At 38.1% G+C, this 17,021-nt stretch overlaps 1 protein-coding gene across 3 annotated transcripts in view; it reads right to left on the bottom strand.

Annotated features, from left to right (window-relative positions):
- Positions 1-3,588: 3,588 nt before the first annotated feature.
- The window catches only part of LOC148871630 (Leucine-rich repeat protein kinase family protein), a 48,591-nt gene continuing 35,158 nt past the window's right edge, over positions 3,589-17,021 (bottom strand). For all 3 annotated transcript variants that reach the window (XM_088967451.1, XM_088967453.1, XM_088967452.1), the window contains exon 4: positions 3,589-4,425. In XM_088967451.1, the coding sequence (XP_088823577.1) occupies positions 3,836-4,425 (590 nt within the window). In that variant the 3' untranslated portion in view covers positions 3,589-3,835. The remainder of the gene's footprint in view (positions 4,426-17,021) is intronic.

The following is a 17,021-nucleotide window of genomic DNA, read 5'->3' as shown; positions in this document are numbered from 1 at the left end:
GGATCTCATTGATTGGTACATCAAAGACAGTTTGATCCGACACCTAGTGCAGTATCATAATCGAGTCTAGGGGTCGGGTGTAACTTTCCAGTTTTGCCCATCAATCTCCAAGGTCCAGGGCAATACTGGAAATCTGGTCCAGTTCAAAGATTCAATTAATCCCACACTGTATGTGCCTAGGGTCTCACCCCGGTAGCTAAGACAAGCCACCCCAATTGACTTGGTGGCACCATAGTGTTAGCCTTGTCAAGATAGGTCTCTCCAGACCGACCCACTGGCTGTGAACATTCTAAACTAACATGAGTCTCAATAAGTGTCCAATTTAAGGGTATTACACAGAAACATACCAAGGGAACATGAATCAAATATGCACTTTTATTCATTTACAATAAACTCATAAAGTACATCAATTTTGATTGAAGCTAAGGGCATACAAAAATGTCTAACAGTAGACCCCTTGGATAGAATCATCTAAACAAAGGCATGAAAATGTCCAAAATACCCATGCAGTTACTTTGACTAAAATGTTTATTTTCCAAGTTTTACTTTGATTGAAATGTTTATTTTCCAAGTTTTTTCCACATAAGAATCAATCTCCCAAACCCTTTAATCTCTTTTATGAAATTGATAAATTGTCCTTCATATCAATAGTAACTGCATGGGTATTTTAGACATTTTTATGCCTCTTTTTAGAAGATTCTAATAGAGGGGTCTATTTGCAACTGTCATAAAGTTTAGGGGTGGTGATTGCAATTACCAAACTTTAGGGGAGGTTTTAGCAATGTCCAAAACTTTAGGGGAGGGTCCAAAAATTTACCCTCTTTCTTTGGGGAAAATGATGAATTTTTTATTCATTTTTAATCCCATGCATCTATCATTATATTGAAATATAGGATTTTCCATGCATTGCACAGGCCTCCACTAGTAACTAAAGCATCGCTTTCCAACATTCATTAAGAGGTATTACCGGTATTGGTGAAGTTTTCTTTACTCTGATCTCTAAATGTAGAAAATGTTATTTTGAATTCTAAAAATTGTCAAATGTCCATTTTAATCCCATATATGAGAATTTTTGTTGGTCTATTTAATTAATTAATTATTAATTAATACTAACATAAGAGTTAATAATTAATTAACAACTAATAAGTCATAATTAATTAAAATTCAATTTATACTAATGCTAATTATTATAATAATTATTTCAAAGTTATACATTAATAATTATTATAATAATTAATTAATATTATAATGATTAGTTATTATAATAAGAAGAATTAATTAATTCTTATTTAAATCTTAATTATTATAATTAAAATTTAAAAATAGTTATTATTGCATATGAGGCCCTTGAGTTATAAGGAAGGTGAAGTGTTTTGTGTTTTGGGGGTGTTATTGAAAAACAAAAAAAAATGTAAGATTCCTCTTTAAGAGATAATAGATAAGAGGAAACGAACGGTCATTTTCCTCTTAAAGTTGGAAGATTCCTCTTAAGAGGTAAAAGTTAATAAAAAATGAATGGTCATTTTGCTCTTAAGGCTCAGCTTGGAAGGAGTACAAATACAAATTTGTAGAGTGCAAAACTATGTATTTTATATTATTTTGTATGGATTTGTACTATACATATTTGTATTTGTACTCCTTCCTAACTGAGCCTAAAGTTGTAAGATTCCTTTCAAGAGGTAAGAGTTAAAAAAAATGAAAAGGCCCTTACACAGTTACACTCACTATTAGCATGATATTATAAAAGCACACAAATAAAGACAAAATGAGAAGTAATCCAAAAACTTCCTTAAAAGAATTTATAAAAAGGGAAGCAAATCTCGAAAACCAACAAAACAAAAGAAATAGAACAACAAGGGCTCATCTCCATTTTTTTTCCTTTACTCCGAGGAGAAATCAGATCTCTCCTTATCTGGTTCTCAGCTTAGCTACAAACCCTAACTCCCAAGATCACCAGATCAGGAGCCTCCTTTTCATCTTCCATCCCCCATCTTAATCATTGCTTTAACTTTCAAGAACCAGATAACTATAGCCTCACCTTCATCCCACACTTAAATTCTCTCACTTTACATGCCATTGAGTAATTTCTCAAAATTTCTTTTTGTTTCTAAATTTAAGTGACCCATCTCACTCAGTTTTCTTTTAAGGTGGGTAAGAATTTCTTTACACATTTTCCAACTCTTGTGAGGGCCTGCTAGGGAAGATCTCAGAAGAGCTAGAGAGACATGACTTGCATGGGCTCTAATCCAATCCAGCTTATCTCATCTCAACCATCTAGAAAGAACTTGTTGACCATATGAAGACATCAACCTCTTAGGGTCCATTTGATTCGCTTCTGGAATCAGAATCAGAATGATCTATTCCTATATCCTGTTTGGTTCAGACCAGAATCAGAATCAAAATTGAAAACAGCTGGAATTCGACCTCATTCCCAAGGTAGGGGGTGGGAATGGCCATACCCTCAAATGGGGGAATGTCATTCCACCAGGAATGGAAATAGGATTTCGATTCCTCCCAACCAAATGGATAGAATAAAAAAGAACCATTCCGATTTTGATTCTAGACCCCTATTCCCACGAACTGAACGAGCCCTTCGACTCTTGTCCCAAATTCCCAATTCACCTTGAGAGGAACCCTGGCTAGTGAGCCAAAACTCAATCACATCCATCTCCGCATATCAAGCATCAAAATCACAAACACCAACCAATTTAAAATTTTTGTCATCATACGTCACCCATAACCTTGGAATTAGGGATGGCAATTTTCCCCATTTCCCCGATCCCCATGGGGATCCGCCTCGGGGCAAGGATGGGGAACCCCTTTATATGTATGCATACGTTATATATGTAAATATATAAACATATATTTATGTATTAATATTTTTAAAAATATGGTTGAATATATTTGAATATTTTTTAATACGATTGTAAATGTTAATTATTTTATTTTTATTTTTTTTAAATAAAATAAAAAACAAAAACAAAATGGTTAGCATTATAAAGAATCACAGGGAATGGGAATCCCCGTGAGGATGGGAATGGGGATAACCTTGTCCCCGTTAGCAGGGATGGGGAGAGGCTCCCTATCCCCACCCCACCCGTTGCCATTCCTACTTGGAATCCTCCATTCTCTCCACATGTGTAGGTGTCGATAGGTGATTCGCTATAACAGATAGTGCTTTCATGACCCATTCAGCGCCTTCATTCACTTAGATTGAAACAGTTTCATCAAGGTCCCTACCAACACATGAAACCAAGTTTCTGTCGCATTTTCAGAAATAATGACACCATCAACAAAACTTCCGACTCCGGATCTCCTACCCACATCTACCACAATATACTACCCCTCGTGAATTGGGAACATCTTCCCCTGCATAATACTATGCAGGAGGATTAAATGTTCTCCATGTATGGCTTCGATGTTACGTGTGTAGACGTGGGCAGAGTTTGTGTGGGCAGGAGATCCAGATTCAAAACTTCCTCCTTTTAAGTATCAAAATGAACAATCTCTTGAAAATCTCCCAAACGTAACTTACGATTTTGAGATGAAATTTGGCAAGCAGACACAAATAGAAGCAAAAAACAAAAAAAAAAAATTCTTCTAAGGATCTTTTATTTCCTGCTTCTAATGCCAAAGGAACCAATCACAAAATCATTATTCTGGACATCAATCAAGAAAAGGTTACACAAACTCGAATGGTATTGGAAAAGAAAAATAAGACCATGTGATGGGAATAAGGAAAAACCAATCAATCATGTTAATACTAAAAAAATAATGTTAGCATTTTTGGTCAGTGATGTATACAGATCCCTAAGTGAGTGCTGCCTGGCGTCTTCTATAGCACTATAGAGGAGAGATCTTGGAATATCGTTCTCATATCTGGTCTCTCAGAAGCAGGAAGAACACATCTTAGAGCCACCCGTAGGATATCCTGCAAACCTCTTGCTGTATTCTCAACATTATCATTATCTATAATCAGACTGTCGAAGCACTCTTCTGAACGATTTTCAGCTGCCAAGAATCTAACCCAATCTGTCAGATCAACTGCTCCAGGGTGCCCAGAGACTATCTCTCCAGCACTTTTCGCAGTAACAAGCTCCAGCAAGATCACCCCAAAAGCATAGACGTCACTTTTCAATGATGGGCATGGCTTACTTGAATTAGCAAATTCAGGTGGACGATATCCAAGTGCACCTGCATTCAGAACCTGCTCAGTTGTACCAGCTGGAGACATTATCCGGTGGAGACTATAATCAGTAAGCAGTGCATTCAGATTAGGAGATTCTAACAAAATGTTTCTTGATTTTATGTTGCCATGAGGGATTGCTCTTTCATTGTGAAGGTAGTTTAGACAGGAGGCAACATCTATGGCAACGTTGAGTCTCTGATTAAGAGATAAAGGTGGGAACTTTCTCAGCTCATTCTCTGCAAAAGGCATAAAAAGCCAGCAATAAGTTATCTGAAAAAAACAAATAAAAATTCAGGTAAGGAATACTAATCTCACATTAGGACATCTCTATAACCAACAATTTCTAAGACAACAATCCTAGACAACTGTAATGTCACATTCTTAATTGTTATAAAAAAGAAGAAACTCTAATAAAATAGATCATAACCAACAATTTCTAAGACATAACAATCTCACATTAGGACATCTCTATAACCAGCAATTTCTAAGACATAACAATCCTAGACAACTGTAATGTCACATTCTTAATTGTTATAAAAAAGAAGAATAAACTCCAATAAAATAGATCACATGGTTATGATCATGATGTTGGTTTTAGTTCGACAAAGAAGACAGCCTTGATGGGAAATGTCAGATCATGAAACAAAAAATAAATTAACTTGCTACAGTATTCTTGTTGACAAGGGTGTATAGGTGCTTGAAACTGCTACAAACATTAATAACTATGCTAATCACAATTCTTTTCCAACACAAGTCATCAAAAATGAAAAGAAAACTCCAAAATTTTAGTCACACCTGGAAAGTTCACTCAATCAAGATGTAAGAAAGACAACTCAAAGTGGAAACCAGGGTATTAGCAACTAGAATATGTAGAAAGAAGATGAAGAAGACAAGGGGGGAAATTCAAATAGCCATACATGCAGCCTATTCCTTTCTCTTTTCATAATCAATACCCAACTCTCCCAAAAATGATCTCAACCACAATAATTCTAACACTCCATATGCCATTGCCCTATACTCTGCTTCAGCTAAGGATCTGGCAACTACAGACTGTTTCTTCTTCATGAGACAATGTTCCCTGCCACCAAGGCACAATATCCTGAGATGGATCTCCTATCATCAATACATCTAAGCCCAATCAGCATCAATGTATGACTCTAGCTTCATGTGTCCATGCTTGGAAAATAGAATACATTTCTCTAGAGTACCTTTCAAGTAGCACAAAACTCTTTTTGCAATTGCTAAATGTGTATCTCTGGGAGAATGCATAAACTAACTAATAATGCTTACTGCATAAGAAGTGTCTGGCCGAGTCATGCAAAGATAATAACAACTTCCTGAGCATTCTCTGGAACACTCCCTTATCAGTCAATAGTTCATCATCAGTAACAAGAAAGCTTATGGTTTAGGTCCATAGGGGTAGAAGCCACTTTAGCACCAAGTTTACCAGTCTCTACAAGGAGATCAAGAACATACTTGCATTGAGAAATGAAGATACCATCCTTAGATCTAGCAACTTCAATTCCCAAAAACTATCTGAGATCCCCCAGATCTTTTATCTCAAATTCAATGTTAAAAAATCTTTTGAGCTTAATCACTTCTTGAGTGTCATTGCCCGTAACCACAATGTCATCAACATAAACAATCATAAAAGTCACCAAAGAGTTACTTTTCTTCACAAACAAAGTATGGTCAGATTGAGTCTGTGTATAACCAAAAGAAACAAGGGCAGCTCTGAATCTCTCAAACCAGGCTCTAAGGAACTATTTGAGACCATAAAGAGACTTCTTCAATTTACACACATTCCCTTGCATTTGCTTTCCATATGCCCCCAGAGGTAAAAGACATATAGACCTCTTCATGCAGGTCTCCATTCAAGAAGGCATGTTTAATATCAAACTAGTGAAGGGGTCAATCAAAAGTAGCAGCTAGAAACAACAAAACTCGAACTGAAGTCATTTTAGCCACAAGAGCAAAAGTCTCAAGGTAATCAATACCAAACATATGAGTGTAACCCTTAAAAACCAATCGAGCCTTAAACCTCTCAATAGTGCCATCAGAACGACATTTGATGGGGAATACCCATTTACAATCCACTGGTTTCTTCCCTTCAGGCAAGTGCACAATATCCCAAGTATAGTTCTTATGCAAAGCATCTTGCTCAATCATCACAACATCCCCTCATTTAGATTTAGACAAGGCTTCTGGCACAGACCTGGGAATCACATGGGTAGAAACAGAGGTAAGAAAGAATAATAGGTAGGGATAGTAGGCTGTAGGACAAATGTTTAGAGATACAATGTGTTGTACGCTTCCGCTTGCCTTTGCGAAGGGCAATAGGAAGGTCAAGGTCTAGGAAGGTAGTAGGTGGGTCAGAGGAAGGCTAACCTATTGCCTCAGTAGTGATGGGAGGTGCAAAAAGCTCTAATGAAGGAGTGGAAACAACTTTTCTATGCCTAAATCTTTGTCTTTGGCACCACCTTTGGAGAATAGGATGTGAGGAAAATATAGGAGGATGATCTGGGGGAGGGGGAGCAGGAACATGTAAGGTAGACACAGTGGAAGGAGGGGAAACAAAAGAAGATGACTCAATAAAAGACTTAAAAGGAACTGGAAGATGAATAATTGGAGACATAGCAAATGGTTCCTCAAAATGCTCCCCTCAAGAGGAATACCAAAGAAAGGAATATGACTCAGCAAAAGTGGCATCTCTAGAGACAAAGCGGGTGCCACAAACTAGATCAAAACAGCAATACCCCTTCTGTGTGGAGACATATCCTAGAAAAATACACTTATGTGCCTTAGGCTCAAATTTGTGACTCTGATGATTATGAACATGGGCATAGAAGGTGCACCCATAAACTCGAAGAGGATGAGAAAAGAGATTCTCATCTGGAAAGAACGGGGTCTTGAAACCCAAAACCCGAGAAGGCATATGGTTAATAAAAAAAGTGGCAATAAGGACAACATCCCCTGAAAATTTAATAGGAACATGAGATGCAAAAAGGAGGCATCTAGGAACCTCAACCACATGGCGGTTCTTCCTTTCTGCTACATCATTCTGTTGTGGAGTGTAGGAACAAAAACTCTGATGAATAACCCCAAAGGTCTCAAAATAGGATGATATGTTCTTTTCAAAATATTCCTTAGCATTATCAGATCGGAATATTTTGATCCGAGTGTTAAACTGGGTAAGGATAAGTTCATGAAATTTTTGCACAATAGTTGGTACTTCATCCTGGGATCTCATGAGATAAATCCAGGTATAGTAAGAATAGTCATCAATAAAAAGAATAAAATATTTGTAACCCCCCATAGTAGGCAACTGATATAGCCCCCACACATCAGAGTGCACAATATGAAAAAGAGAATTAGATCTTTTATTGCTTACTAAACAAGAATGTCTACAGTGCTTCGCAAGTTCACAAGACAATGAAGACTCGATAAAGACACTTTCTTAAACATATCGGGAAACAAATGGCTCAAAGCAAAAAAAGGTAAATGACAAAACCGTAAATGACATAACATAACTCTATCAATAGACTCTGACAAAATAGACTCCAAAGCAACTCCATTAGGTGGTCCAAGACTCCTATCAGGTGTGTCCAACAAGTATATTCCATTCATCTCATGGCCACTACCAATCGTCCTCCGGGATTTCAAGTCTTGAAAAACACAACTGGTAGAAAAAGGTTATGCTACAGTTCATGGATTTAGTCAAGCTACTAATAGAAAAAAGGTTGGTATTAAGCTTGGGGACATGAAGAACAAAGGATAAAACAAGGGTGTCAAAGGCCTTAATATCTCCTCTGACAGAGATGGGAGCAAGAGACCCATCAACAAGGGATATCTTCTCTCTACCAGAGAGGAGCTGATATGAACAAAAGAGATTAGATAAACTGGTCATATGGTCTGATGCACCAGAATCAATAATCCAAGGGATTTTATGATTACCTGAAATCATAGAATGATTTGCAAAAGCATGAGTACCTGAGTGAGCAAATGCGGATGATAAGGTGTTGCCTGAAGGGTTGGATGCTAAAACAGTGGTATCCAAGTGATAAGTGACCGCCCGTACCTTTCAAACTCTGCCTTTACTGCTGCCAACTGCTCCATAGCTAATCTTTCTTCACTTTCCTTGTTTCCACCCTCAGACACTGTGGCAACATTAGCATTCTTAGGCTTCCCAGTCTGACTATTTTTCTTAAAGTTGTTATTGTTGTTCTAAAACCTGTCCAGGAGAAGATCTTGATGAAGTTTCCAACAAGTGTCCTTAGTATGCTTCAACTTCTTGCAATATTCACATATCACTTCCTTCTTCTCAATCAGCCCCTTTGGCTTTATTCCAACATGTGCAAAGTGTTCTATAGCTGGTCCCTGTAACTGTACTTGCCGCCTACTCTCTTCACTACTTACCATGGCATATGCTTGAGCTAGAGTGACCTCATCTTTGGCTAGGATGTTCTACCTAGTAATGACAAAATCAAGGTTGAGTCATATGAGAAACTCAAACACCATGTTTCGTTCCACCAGCTTTCTAAATGTCTCTACATCTTTAGTACTCTCCCACACAACTGTCTTCGTAACATCAATTTCCTGCTATAGTGATTTCAACATGGAGTAGTAAATTGCTACACTCTTCTCCCCCTGTCTTGGATTTTTCACATCACTCTTCAACTTATAGCTATAGGCTCTTGCAACATTTAACTTCTATGAATAAGTATCTGTAACATTATCCCAAATCTCATTGGCTGAGGTCATCCAAAGGTAATGCTGATTTATATGGGCCTGCATAGAGTTGACCAACCACCCAATCAATATGTAGTTCTCTTGCATCCATTTCTCATATGCAGGGTCTGTCTCTGCTGGTTTCACCTTACTACCTATGAGATACCCTAGATTACCACTACAGCAAACATAAATCCATATAGATTGTGCCCAAGCTAGATAATTGGTTCCATCTAGTTTAATTGTGGTCACACCAATTAAAAAGGAATCTACCGGACCAACCTCGGATACATGCATTTGTTTTATTTCACTTCCAGATTGCTCCATTGATCAAACGAAAATCAAAAAACTAGTTTTTTAGTCTTTACGGACCTGAGGTCAGTATAGTACCTAGAGATTAAAAAACTAGGGTTTCACTGCACCCGACTGTCGGGAAGGAGGAGAAAAGAAGCAATTGCTCCTACCAGAGCTTCCCAACCTCCTTCAAATCTCAACCGCACACTTCTAGGGATCAAAATACACCTCCCAAGCCTTGAGCACCACACCCAATCCTTCTCCATAACCTGTAACTTGAAATCTCTCTAGTCAGCTAGGGTTTTGGAAGAAAAAATACAGCTTCAATTTCTAGCAATTTTCGGCCAAATTCTAACTCTCCAAACCCCCTCTACCAACTAGGCAAATAGTCCTCTGACTGATCAGCAACTTATCTCTCCATACACTCTTCTAATCGAAGGGTGTATGGGAAAAAAAGAAAAAGAAAAGTGGAGGAAAAACTGCTCTGATACCGAGATGTGAGTCTGTCCTTCAAATCTGATATAAAACTGACAAAAGAAATAAGGGAATGTGAGAGAGAAAGAAAGGTTACAGCAGAATAGAAGAAGATGGAGAAGAAGAGAAAGAAGAAGATAGTTCGATAGTTCTCTCTCTCCCTTCACTAATCTTTTATTAAACTTAATTAATTATGCTAATTACAAGTCTGCCCTTTATGTGGACGGCCAGCAAAGCAATAACTTAAAAGAACTTAAAAAGAGGTTAACAGGCCCATTAGCACATAAAACAGATAATATTACTTAAATATAAAAGAAATATTAGGGCCCATTCGGCCCAGTATCTCTACAATCTCAGTACCAATATATGTCGGGTGACCAATTTGAAAATATCGTGACATTTTAAACATGTGAGAATTTACATTGAAGGTCATGGGAAGCTAGGGTACATCACTAAAGATACTATGGAGCTAGCTCTAACATATCCATTTCATGCTAAATGGACCTAGGAGAACTATATGGTGATGCCATAGTTTGTAAACTTGATGCAACTTCACATTAACAAGAATTATTTGTAGCTTAAATCCCAAAGAAGATTCAGGATAGCATGGTTGAAACCTAGTCCCAAGCATTAAATGTAGCCAAGGCATATCAACTTAGGAATGAGGTAAATAATTTGAAGCGAGGGAAGATACCATTGCATTATATTTCTCTATGCTCAAGTCTATATGGTAAGAAACTGATCATCTGGAAACTATAGAATAGGAGAGTTCCAAGGATGTCATGACATAAAAGAAATTGGTGTGCTTTGGCTTTCTACAATAATTGCAAGGGTCTTGGGTTTCATGGAAGTGTGGCCCAGATAGGCAGAAGATGTTGCTTGCAACATCACATTATCCCCTACTTGCAACATCACATTATACCCTACTAAACAACACATTCTCACCATAGATTAAGTCACCCTATCGTAGGCCTACTCAATTGCACATAATGAGGAAAGTAGGGGATAATGTGATGTTGCAAGCAACATCCCCTGCCTATCTGGGCCACACTTCCATGAAACCCAAGACTCTTGCAATTATTGTAGAAAGCCAAAGCACACCAAAGATACATGCTGAAAATTACACTTGAATTTGAATAGAAAGGTAGAAAAATCAATCCAATTACCAACATGGCAACTGCTAGTGATGAGTTAGGAACCTCACCTATCTCACCATTGTACCTATGCCCCCTACTCTTCTTTTTATAGAGACACTTCCTACTACCAGACCGGAATTTGAATAGGTACAAAAAAATACTTTGCTTAGCTAGAGAATGTAGATGGAGCTTCTTTAGGCATGGGTCCTTCTACCTCAGCACTTACCAACTCAAGTATATAGCTCACTACAAACCATGCCTCTTACTCAGTAATCTAGACTCTCCTTGGATCAAACTATGAAGATTCTAATCACATGTCCAGTCTCTCCCCCCTTTTCAATTATTAACTCAGCTCAAGGAAAGGCAAAGTCTCCATTGTCAATGGTTCTATGGCTTCTATATCTAGGAAAGGGAACCTTGAAGCATAAGAGCTTAACCCTCTCATTTGCTTTACATGTTCCTAAGCTTAACAAAAACTTTTATCTAGCTCCAAATCCAGTGACAAAGGTGTTGGCACTCTTGCTGCCTATGGCGTAGCAGCTAATGACGATGGATAAGGTGGCAATGGTGTTGCAAACTAGCTTTGAACCAAAGAAAAAGTTGATCCTATTTCTACTCCATTCGATCCAGTCTTTCCTTCTACTTTCCCTCCATCTGATTGAGTCAATTTTCTAATCTGTATACTTTTTCCGACCAAATTGGCCCAGTTATCATCAGGCTCCTCATCATCAATGGATGGGATTTCTACTTCTGGCACCAGGGAAGCTAGCTGAGTTGCCTTCTTTGGCCCCAATGGTAGTTGTCTTTCATCTACTCATGATGGAGGTGCTCTCCGTCATGACATTCCTCCTCCAAGACAAAACTATAACCAGAGATTCTTGATGTAAGCCACTGGGACAAGGATAGTCTGTAAGTTCTAAGGTTGGGATCAAAATGCCAAGGATGGAAGAGAGCTAAGGGAAATAAAATGGAGAAAGGATAAGGATCGAAGGGAAATGAAAGGGAAAAGGGCTAAGAGGAAGGATCTCCTCATCAAGGATCTCATCCCTTATTTATAGAGTAAGGGTTCCATGCAATGTGCATGGCTTCGAGTGTTCTAGAAACTCCTTCCCTTTAACAAATATGTGGGGAGCAAATCCTGCCTTTTCCTCCTTTGTGGGCATGTGTCCCATAAAAAGGTCAACAAGGTTGCTAGACCACGTTCCTAGGAACCCCTCCAGATGCCATGCATGTCCATACGAACGTCAGGTACACTCAAGCACAATCTCCCTAACACTGGTCTTACGTCTCTCCTTAGGTGCACTCTCAGATATTTGTTTCTACATGTGGATCTTGCATGAGACCCTATAGCGTAGAACCGTAGTAGCAAGGCTTCGTTTAGCGAGATTGCTCATTCTTTTCGACATCGGATCTCGCTTGGTCCAGCGAGGTCGCACTAGTCTTGTCTTACGAGATCATCTGCTTTTTCCGATATTGGATCTCACTCAATTTAGTGAGATCACATTTTCCCTATCTTACTGATGGGTCACTGTGATCCCAAGGAATTCTCATAGTTTTCAACGCGTCTAGGCGATTCTAGGTGACACTGGGGCCCCTAGTTTCCTACACAGGTGCCTAGGCGACACCTAGGCAAGCGCCTAAGTAACTAACTCTTGGTTAGTTCCCTAGTTTTATATACCATTCAGCATGTATGTTAATTGAAAAAAATAGCATTTCTCTTTATTAAGAACATTAAAGTTTCTCTAAAAAGGTGGCAAATCATCACATCTAAAAGATAACAATCTTTACATATATTAATTCCATTATTTTCAAAAATAATACTACTATAATAAGTATTTAATAGAGCAATTTCATATAAACTAACATCTAAAGAAGTTTTTTTTTTGTGAAAGGTAAAGAGAAAATTCATTAAAATAAAAAGAAATACATAGGAAGGTGATAAGAAATCACCCGAGAGAAGAAAAACTGACTTAGACACTTCTTACACCAAATAACAACAGACAAAGACTCCAAACAGCACAGAAAAACTAACTCCTCCGGCACCAAAACCTAGACCAAGAACACAAGGACAACTGAAAATGGGGAAAAAGGTACAAACAGAAGAGATAAGCTAATCTTCTCCATCAAAAGCTTCCTCTTGGTTGTCGCCATCTTCATCCCATCTCCCTCTTCCAATCAACTCTTTTCTCAAGCTTTCTTCCTTCTTCTTCCTCTCAAACTCTTCAAAAGATTTTAAGGCAAGATCCTCACCTCCCCAGAAAAACAAACCCAAGCTTTTACCAATTTCTACATCCTTTCTAGCCGCTGCCTTGAACAAGACAAAACCGGTTTTCTCCACCTCCTTTTCAAGACTTTTATCAAGTTCTCTAACGACAGAATTGGAATACTTTTCAGGGGTGCCAGCAAGGTGACCATTCCCCAGCTGCTTACCCGGGTTAGAGGCAATCTGAGAGTTCTCAATATCCAGATCTTGCTTTGAAATTTTAGAGGTCTTACTGTTCCTTCTTCTGTACACCCTTTTGTAGTTCTTTGTAGGCCCAGACCCAACCAAACCAAGCTTCAAACGGGAAAAAATTTTGGTTACATGCACAGTAAGAGAGAATCTTACTCCAGAGGCTCCTCAACACTTTTTGGATGTCACAAATTCAGTCCCAATCAAATCTTTCTTATCCTCTCCCTCCTACCCAAATCCATGCCTAATTTCCCAATTACCACATCCTCAAAGACACAAAGATCAGCAATGTTTTCTTTGATCTGGGATGGTGAACAAAATTCCTCACCAACAAAAAAAAATAGTATTAACTTTATATGATAAATATTCAAGATGGGAAGTAAAATAGAAAAATCAAGAATGGAATTTCTGTTTTATTTAATTAGAGAGGGAGAGAGAATAGAAAAAAAGAGAACCTCTTTATACTTCTATTCTTTCTTTCCTCTTTCTTTTTCTCTCCTCAAAACCCTTTGATCTTTTAAATTTGAACAGTAAAACATCAAAACAAAGTATAAATGATAATAACAAAATGTATTAGCACGCATATAAGGCACCCGCCTTCTCATTTTTGTTGCCTAGGCGGGTGCCTAGTTGCTATAAGTCAAGGCATTTGGGCAAGGTGCCTAGCCAAGGTCACCTAGTCACCTGGCAACACCTAGGCGGGTGCCTTGACTACTATGGGAGTTCTTGCTTGGATTACCGAGACTGAATTGCCTCTCTCATCATGGAACATCTGTGTCAAATGCCTATCCACTCTCTCACACAAGCATTAAGTTTTGGGAGGATAATTCGCCAGGTTTGAGGAAGTTTTCTAACTCAAGTCGAAGCTTGTATAGGCTGAGTGAGAAGAAGATTACTATCTCTAAGTGTTACAAAGTTAGGATGGGGTTGTGGAGTGATGTCTAAATTTAGAAGACCTCTTCTTGATTAAAAAGTGGTCTCTGTGCTACTGCTATCTAAACTTCAAGAGATAGAGATTCATCTGGAGAGGTCAGATGTTAGGTGATGGAAGGAGTATAGAAATGGCAGCTTCGTGGTGTATTCCTTTTATAAGGCTTTAGCAAGAATCCAGGTTGATAGAACTTCAATTAAAATTAAAGGTGTGTGGGGAAACAGTATTCCCACTCAAAGCTATTTGAGAAGCATAGGATTAAAATTGACTAGCAAGTGTCATATTTGCTAAGCAAGCTAATGAAGAAAATGTGTTTCAATTGTATGTCGGTTGCAACTTTATGGATTTAATTCTAGTCACCATGATCTTCTTCATGAAATATTTGCACTTTGGCCAGTCATTAATGGGAATAGAAAAGAAAAAACTCTTTGGAGCTGTGTTCCTTTCATAAATATTGACTTGAGAGACATGGAAAGAAAGAACAGAAGAAAATTTGAAGGAAAAGAAAGAAGTACGAAGATTTGTGCAAGAATAGGAATCAAACTGATGAAGTGAGTGTTACAAGAATTTAAAGAAGCTTCCAAAGAGTTCTCTAGATCTGATTTTTGGGTTTCTTTAGAAATAGAATGTGTACATATTGGTTGTTAAGCTTTGTATTTTCTTTTTATTATACATGGATGGGAGATGCTCATCACTAAATACCCTTATACTTTTTTTATTTTTAATAAAATTTTCTTTTACTTGCTTTCAAAAATAGTGAACACAGAGGCATGGTAGAAAGAAGACAAAAGCAGTAATGGAAGTTAAATGAACAATAGGGTGTTTGTTACAAGAAATCACATCCTTACAAATCATCATCATCAACATCATAGCCTTGTCCCAACCATGTGGGGCCAGCCATATGAATCCTATTTTGCCATTCTGTTCTGTTAAGTGCCATATCCATCATCAAATTATGGGTCAACCCCAGAAAACCCATGCTCATTTGACACTACATTTGGATTAAGGTGTAGTGTGTCAAATGCCCTAGCATGAGAACAAAAAGACAAATCAGTATCCATGATCATGAGAGTTTAGCAAAAGTTTAGTGTCAACTGCCAATCTGGGCTTGGGACCAGCAGTGGAGGACAATCTTACATCCTTACAAAGAGCAATACATAATCCAATATCACCAGGAATGGGTTCATAGGTACTTGATTGAGGAAGAGGAAGCTAATGTGAGGGTCTGCCTCATGGGATATTGATGTCACCAAAGGCACTGTTTCCAGTTCCATATATGAACCAAGTGGTTGATTCTTATGGTGACAAGCATTGAACTGGAGTTTGGGCTACAAAGGCTACAAAGACTGAGTGACAGGAAAGATTTCTGGGAGATTAAAAACTCCTTAAAAAGCTTATTTGATGGTAAAGAGCATAAGCCATAAGGCAAAGAAGACAAATACAAATGATGCTGGAGGAATCCTTGCCAAGAGCCAATAGTAAAGGGAATCCAAGGTTAAGAGAAATTAAAATCAAGACTGGAGGATATCCTAGTTGACCAACAGACCAGATTTCTTCGCACAAATGACATTTTGGTCTTCCATCTCAAAGACCTGAAATCTAGAATTTCAAGTCTAGATTCCACCAGGTGTGAGAGAATTGAAAGGAAAGTCAAATCTGAGGTTCATGTTTCCTAGTTTCCAGCATAGCCAAAGAGAGCAATATCACCCCTTGAGGTCTCTAGGGAAAACCCAGAAAAATGATTAAATCACTTTTAAAATACTCCTCACTAAATGGTGAAAGTCACTCCCTAAAAGATTGCTTATCAAGTTCAAGCTCCCATGACCAAGTATGAACAGTGAAAAACCATGAACAGTACTCGTGGCTTGAAACTTGATTCACTTCTCCTTGATTCACTGAATAATTCCCACACTAAACCTGCTCCGGTACCATGCAAACCTAGGGTTCCATATGGTAATACATGAAGAAGAAAGAAAAACAAGCATATGAGGTGTATTCAAATGAATAGTCCCACCTCTAAAGGGCAAGTTTTATTAAGGAATAGAATATGTACAATTACAAGAATGCCCTTTGAGATTATTTACATCATAATATAAGCTATAAAAGGGCTATATCAATACATTAGAAAAAGAAAGAAACAAAATAAAACACTAGAAAACAGTGTACAAGACTGTCCACATCCACGACTGAAGGCAAATGTCCTATTACAATTTAGCATCACTGCAGCACTAGGCAGATCAACAGTGATCCACATAAGAAATCAGGAAAGAGCAGTGGCATACATATGCAATACTGCTACTACCATTGCTTCACCCCTGTACTGCATTTTCTACCAGTCAAAACAACAACTCCTAACTCCAACTTCTCCCACCTAACAGATCCAGATCAATCTTCATCCAGAAGCTCTTCCCAGCACTGGTAGCAAACAATAGGGCATGACCACTTACAGTCTATTAGGCCAAAACAGCAGATCTGCAGGCCTATAAATCACTACATCCACTGCAACAGTCCATGATCAGACGGCTTCTTCCGCAGCACTGCATGAAACCCTATATTCTTTGATCACCTACTTTAAACACTCAAGAATGAACCTTTGTCTTATGACCAAGAAAGAACAAGGAGAAGAAAAAAAGGCCGACCAGATCAGGGTTGTCCAGTCACTTCAACAGCAGTCTATTCCCCTTAATTAGAGCTTTAGGTTGAAGAAGAGATTCAATCTTCTCTATTACAGATGGTGCTCCTGTTAGACAGTGTATGCCCTTAGCTCCAATCAGCTTGATATACATTATGACATTTATTGTAAATTGTTAGCGTAGG

Source organism: Nelumbo lutea, chromosome 2 (genome assembly GCF_056320005.1).
Source record: "Nelumbo lutea isolate HS-2025 chromosome 2, American lotus-T2T, whole genome shotgun sequence".
NCBI lineage: Eukaryota > Viridiplantae > Streptophyta > Magnoliopsida > Proteales > Nelumbonaceae > Nelumbo > Nelumbo lutea.
The sequence above is the reverse complement of the archived record's forward strand: the minus strand, read 5'-3'. Positions and strand labels throughout refer to the sequence as shown.